General features: G+C 44.8%; 1 protein-coding gene across 9 annotated transcripts in view; it reads left to right on the top strand.

Moving 5' to 3' along the window:
- Positions 1–1,216: 1,216 nt before the first annotated feature.
- The window catches only part of MTR (5-methyltetrahydrofolate-homocysteine methyltransferase), a 50,972-nt gene continuing 45,866 nt past the window's right edge, over positions 1,217–6,322 (top strand). For 5 of the 9 annotated variants that reach the window (XR_012055113.1, XR_012055114.1, XM_072927089.1 and 2 more), the window contains exon 1: positions 1,357–1,459. Coding sequence is in view for 6 of the 9 variants with exons in the window: in XM_072927089.1 (XP_072783190.1) it covers positions 1,438–1,459 (22 nt within the window). In the remaining 3 variants the exon portion in view is untranslated. Of the gene's footprint in view, positions 1,460–6,322 lie in introns of all 9 variants that reach the window. The other 4 variants (XM_030268236.4, XM_002192686.7, XM_072927084.1 and 1 more) reach the window with 4 other exon arrangements.

Here is a 6,322-nt window from a genome sequence, read left to right as displayed (position 1 = left end):
GGCCTCTACAAGTGAAGTTGGACTGTTCCCTAGTTGATTTATGGGCTGCCAGCATATATTCTGAAAATTAATGAGATATGTTATTTAAACATAAGGCTAATTTATATACATACAGACATATATATACATATATACATATATATACACATATATACATACACACACACACACACACACACATATATATATATATATATACACACATATATATACACACTTTATTTACTATTGACAAAAGTGACAGTTGATTATGAAAGTTCCTACATCACACTGGACTCAAAGGAGTTTGCAATCACTGTTTCTTGTGTCTCAAAAGATAATTCAAGAGTGACTATTTAGCTTCCACGAACTGTCTACATTAGTGGCTTTTAACTCATTTTGAGTCCCTTAAAGACTTTCCAGGGAAAATGCAGAAACCATTATTAAGTAGCAACCCATAGCCTGAGCTGATAGAAGGCTTTATGTTGCCACACATAGCTGAGGCCCAGGCACCTAAAGGAGGGAAGCCACCTCAGTTTGTTCCTGTTAACACAAAACCAGCAGTCCCCACATCTTCACCTGCAGCATCTGCTTTGCCTGCTTAACCTATTGCAACATGCAGGCCAAACAGGAAGAGCTGGTCAATGATCCATTTTACAGGCTTCCTTCTTTTCCTATTTTCACCAGTGAACCTGTGTAGATGACAACGCTCCCCCATGCTTATAATTGGCACTTGAATTACTAACATGAAATGAGAGGACCAGTTATTTCCTTGAGCTACTCTGACTCTTGTCAGCACATTCCATACACAGCATGGTGATTGCAGCGTTATTCTGTGAATATTTCTTTCTTTTAGAAGCAGCATATAAGCTTCTCATATAAGCAGCTGAAAGGATGTACCACCAGAAGCAAAACTCATGTTGAAATACGTCACATTTCATTTGGTGTTTTTCGTCTGTCAAGCAAACTGTGACTTAAATTTGATTCCTTTAGTATAATCTTGCTTTCAGGATTACGACAGTACATCACTGGCATGTCCGACTTCCAGCTTCCCTAAGGCATATTTACATGCCTCAACACTACACTTGTCTCTAATTGCAGCCCATTTGTCGCTTGAGTTTGAAAGAATCATCCCCCTACACCACATCCACGCGATGAGACAACTCAGTTTTACTGAACTCCGCCCGGCTCTAAAATCATCCCTCCCCGCGGGGCATTTAACGTTAGGTGAGTCAGTTCGAAGGCCGAGCTGTCACCCGGGAAGTTCGAGGTCTGTGTGTCAGTCTGTGTTTGTTTGCGTGTCTGCGTGTCTGTCTGTGTGTCCGCCAGGGACAGGCGGCTCCCGCGGCCCTCAGGCCAAGGGCAGCGCGCGCTTCCCGCCGGCGCTCGGGGCGGAGCTCGCGCGTCACGGGCGGCGCGCGCGGGCTCGCGGCCGCGGGCGGTGACGTCTCGGCAGCGATGGCGCCCACGGGGCAGCCGGGTAACGGCCACGCGCGCCGGGCGGCGCGGGGGAGCGGTGGGGGCGGTCGGGCGGGGGGTGAGGGGCGGCGGCCGCGCCCTCCCTTCAGATTCCCTGGCGCTGCCAGGGAGGGCTCGGTGCAGGCAGGGCGGCACTTACGCAGCACGTGTAACTTCTTTGCAGAAGCTGCGTGTGACGTGTGGGGAGTGAGTGAGTGAGTGCGTGAGTGAGGGCGCTTTTTGGTGCCGGCCCCTTGGAGGTGCCCCTCCAGGGAGGGACCTCCAGGGTACCGACCCGTGCAGCGACACAGTTATGCCAGGAGAGTGGCTCGGTGGGAGCGGCTGGGTATGCTTCAGGTCTTCGGGACTCTGAGTCAAAAGTGCCATTTCACGGGTTAAACCGAAGTCGTTGGATGGGCAGGATAAGTAAAATTGCAGCTCCTAATTGGCAGTGTTGGTGTTTTAAAATTGACTGGTCTTCCAGTGGCTGCTTTCCGCGGTGCTGCGGCCAGCAGACATCCCAAGCACTTCCCCTTTTAATACCCGTGAGGGAGTGCCAGGTGCCGAGCCTGTGCTTCAGCTCGGGCTTGCATCCCTCGGCATGTGCAAACAGGCCTGCAGTCCTGCTCGGCACCCACTCTGTAGCCAGCTTCTGTGGCTTGAGGTTTCTCCAGGTTCCTCTGGCAAAGAGAATGTTGGCCTGCCCTGCCCTGCCCTGCCCTTTCTTCCGTGCCACTTGGGGTCAAGTCGTGGGCTAGCGATTGCCCTGCTGCAGATCGGAGTGGCTTTGGCTGAAATGGAAGGTGGGAAGGAGTTGTGGCAGCAGCTTGAGAAGTGGTGGCAGTGGGAGAGAAGTTCTGCATAGACAGAAGCACAAATTGCGTGATGGGTATTTGTGGAGCCCCAGTGAGCGGGCAGGAGGCAGTAGGTGGTGGTGTGTCCCTCTGACAGTGAGGCAAAGAACTTGGGTTCAGGAGTGCATTATGGAGAAGCTGAGCACAGTGTTTCTCCCTAGCCTTTGAGAGGCGGGGCATCCCACAAAGTGAGGCCGTGCAGGTCTGTTTCCCTGAGTCCTGCCTATAATGAGTATCTGTTGTGGACATTTTAATGTCAGAAGATGAACACTTGTGGTTATAACACAGCTTTCTAAATGTGGGATTTGCATGTTTAGCTAGCGACAGTGAGCACAGCTAACAAGATGCTGCTATTCTGAAAATTCAGTGACTTTTGTAGTGGTTGTTTGCCTCTCAAACTAACTTTGTAAATGCATTGGGTACATAAGTATCTTATCTGTCTGTTATGTAAGAACTGAAGGGTTCATGAGACAGGTGCCGACATGGAAATATTAGCAAGGTGCATGTAGGTGCCCAAGGTGAAGTGGTAAGATCCAATACTTCTCTCTTTGGATAGGCTGGGTAACAAATAGCATAGCAACAGGGTGCTGCTGCCCACTGTTGCAGAGAACCTGTGTAACATCTGTTGCTACAGTTCATGAAGCTCTTATTGTTGCCAGTGGGCATCCAGTTGAAAACAATTTAATTAATTGAGTAGCAAATAATGCTGGGTTATCATGAGCTGTCTGCGGCAGGCTGATAGCAAGAGCATCCTTTCTAGGTACTAATACTTTAAATTCTGCATGCCGCACAGAGATTTTTTGAATGATGGGGAGACTTGTGCTTGGAGCTGTTGGGGGGAATGCTGATTTGTTGATTTGGATATGCAAATATGGAGAGGCCCTGTTTCTAGTGAAGAGAGGAGCTGGTCAGCCTAGGAAACAGCAGGTCATGTAAATGCCTCTCTCTCTGTGTAGTTCCTCTGCTTGTGTTCTGGCACATTAATGTGATGAAAATAATACTGTCACAGTTGGCTTGCTCCTTTATAAAAGCTTTGGAAACAACTTGTAATCCTTTATTCCCTTCCAATTACTTGTATACCAGACTATTTTATACTAAAAATAAATTTGTAATGGAATAATAAAAATAATAAAAAACAATACCTTTGGAGAAACATTGCAGGCATCACAAAACTTTGGTTTAGAGCAAATAGCAATCTTTGAAGTCCCGTTTCTTGTGGAAAACACACATCTCTTCAGTTCTGCAGAAATGGCTGCAGTGATTGGATTGGGATAAGGAGATGGAGGAACATCATCTTACCTTATTCCCTGACTGTTTAGTTGCTTACATTGTGAAAAATGAAAGGTTACAGTTGGGGGAAGTTTAAAATTGTTAGTGAATGACTGTAAGGTTGAACAGCTACTCTACAAGGAGTAGAAGTTCTTGTAACTCAGATAATTTCTCTGTTGCAGACAAGTAATTCCCTTGTTCATATGATTTCAAGACAGGGTTTGCCTTGGGGAAGTGAAGTTGGGTATTAGGATTTTTCATTTTGCATTCTGTATCCCATTGACTGTTTTATTTTGCATTCTGTATCCCAGTGCTGTTATTTTTGTTCATTTGGTTTGGTCTTCTAAACTAGTTCCAGCCCTACAACACTCTGTGGTAATGGGCTTTATGTTTTAAGTTTCAGTGGAGTGTAAAATCAAGGTAATTGGTCCTGGGTCCTGTTACCACTGCTGGTTTCCTTCTATTTCTGTTATAGCTATAGAAGCAGTTTATTTTCCTGGACACTTCTGAATGGAAAAGGATATCCATTTCCCAAAGCTTACCAGTAACCTTTATTAAACAAAATTTTCATCAGCTCCTGGCTGAGCAGGGGTAAGAGCAGGATACGTAAGCAAAAACAACAAAAAAGAAAAGGCTGACCTGATTTTTCCCTGCTTAGGAATTTACCCAAACATTTTTTTCTTTTATTCTGTAATATTCTGCACCCTGTTAGTGCTGGGGAGGACTCATTAGCATGAGCTAAATGCTGAATTAAGATAATAGTACTTGTTAGTAGAGCTGACTCACAGCTTCCTCCCTACTTTGTTCCAAGGACAGAGTTCAGCATTTCTAGCATGGCTTTTTGAATCAATCTTTTTTGATTTCTGGAGTGTTTTTGGACCTGTCTGCAGACTTTGTTTTCAACTTGAAGTTGCATCATCAATATGCCAGGGTACGACTTCAAGTAGTGCATGCTCCTATGGAAGAAGAGTGGGTTGTTATCCATAGCAAGGATGCGTAAATTGGGTTTTGGTGGGCTTGGAGCTGTTGCATCTGTCTGTAAAGCGCTGATGGCCACCCTCATGATTCCCACCCTATTTCCTGTAGCTTTTTGAGTTGCTGCTGAAGAAACACAGATTTTGAAAACTTCAGAGTAAGGCTCTTGCAGCAATGAGGCAGGGATCCACTGTGCTCCTATGAGCAGAAAACCATAGATTGCTCATTGCTTCTGTTTAGTGAGGCAAGCAGTAAAGAAAGCAAGATGGACCAGGTGAGGTGCAGGATTACAACCAAAGGGTAAATTTTTGCTTCCCAGTGTGGATGAGCAGATAGTTGGGAAGTACGTAGGTTAAAGCCTGTGGAAAGCAGCACTGGTTCTGGGAGGACGCCGATAGCCTGTCTCAGCTATTGGGGCTGCAGCTCTCAGGGCCAAGGAGTTGGCTTAGGAGGCTCATTAAAGCACCAGTGAGTTTCAGTGCCTGTGTGTCTCACTGGGCTGTGGCATTTGGAAGCACATGAGCTACACTCCATTGGCAGGCTGCGCTGCAGACCTACTTTCAGATACAGTTTTTCGTGTCTTGCTTCTAAAAGCCCTTAGCTCAAGGATTGATTTTATTTTCATGAATAATTTGATGGTTTAACATGAGTAGATTTAAGCTCTTATGTAAGAACCTGCTGAGCCTGCCTGTGTGGTGTTAAAACTTTCAACTTGAAGCAAGGGTGGCTTACTTCTTGGTGTTTTAATCTGCCTTCAAATGCTTCATACTTGTTAGAGAGCACATTTTCTTTGACTTCTCTTCATGCTGAGCCTACTTCTGATTTAGAGTGGTTTTTTCAGAGTGTTGATATAAATGTAACCCTGGAATGCTTTCCTCATGGCCTCAGCTTCTCTCCAGCACATTGCTTTTTAAACAGTACTGATGTCAAAAAAGAAGATGTATTACACAAATGCAGAAGGAAAAAAATCAGCAGTTGCCAGTGATTTCTAAGTACCATTGTGTGTAATAGTAAGTTAAGTTGTAATGAGACATGAGGATGATTTTGTGCCTTGGAAATCCTTCGGGTTTTTACAAGGATTTTGGTGATAGTTCGTATCTTAAACTCAAAACAAGTCCTTAAGAGTAAGATGAAGCTGAATTAACAAAATAGATGAGGAATAGCACATCATTCACATGTTTGTGAAACATCAGTGGGGTCTTACTCTTGCAGTTCAGATTTTTGATAAAGAGGTTGTTTGATTATTTTGCTATACATACAATCTTATAAATGCCTGTAAGTATCTAAAGGGCAGGGGGCACCAGGAGGATGGATCCAAGCACTTCTCAATGGTGCCAACCAACAGGAGAAGAGGCAATGGGTACAAACTGATGCACAGGGAGTTCCACCTGAATATGAGGAAGAACTTCTTCACTGTGAGAGTGACCAAGCATTGGAAGAGGTTGTCCAGAGAGGTTGTGGAGTCTCCCTCACTAGAGATATTTAAGAACTGCCTGGCCTCAATCCTGTGGCATGTGCTCTAGGATGATCCTGCCTGATCAGGGAGGTTGGGACAGATGACCGTCTGTGGTCCCTTCCAACCTGACCCATTCTGTGATTCTGTATGATTCTGAAATGATTCTGTGTATGTTCTAAAGAGGAAAAGTAGAATTACTTTTTCTGTGGTATTGGAGGTTTTATTGGGGTTTTATGTTTTTGTTTTGGTTTTTTTTTTTTTTTGTTTCGGTTTTTTGTTCATTTGTTTTCTTAATGCCTCAGATTAAGTTTTTTATTAATGTTTGGGATGG

Source organism: Taeniopygia guttata, chromosome 3 (assembly GCF_048771995.1).
Source record: "Taeniopygia guttata chromosome 3, bTaeGut7.mat, whole genome shotgun sequence".
In the NCBI taxonomy this organism is placed as follows: Eukaryota; Metazoa; Chordata; class Aves; order Passeriformes; family Estrildidae; genus Taeniopygia; species Taeniopygia guttata.
This window is presented reverse-complemented; position numbering and strand designations above follow the sequence as displayed.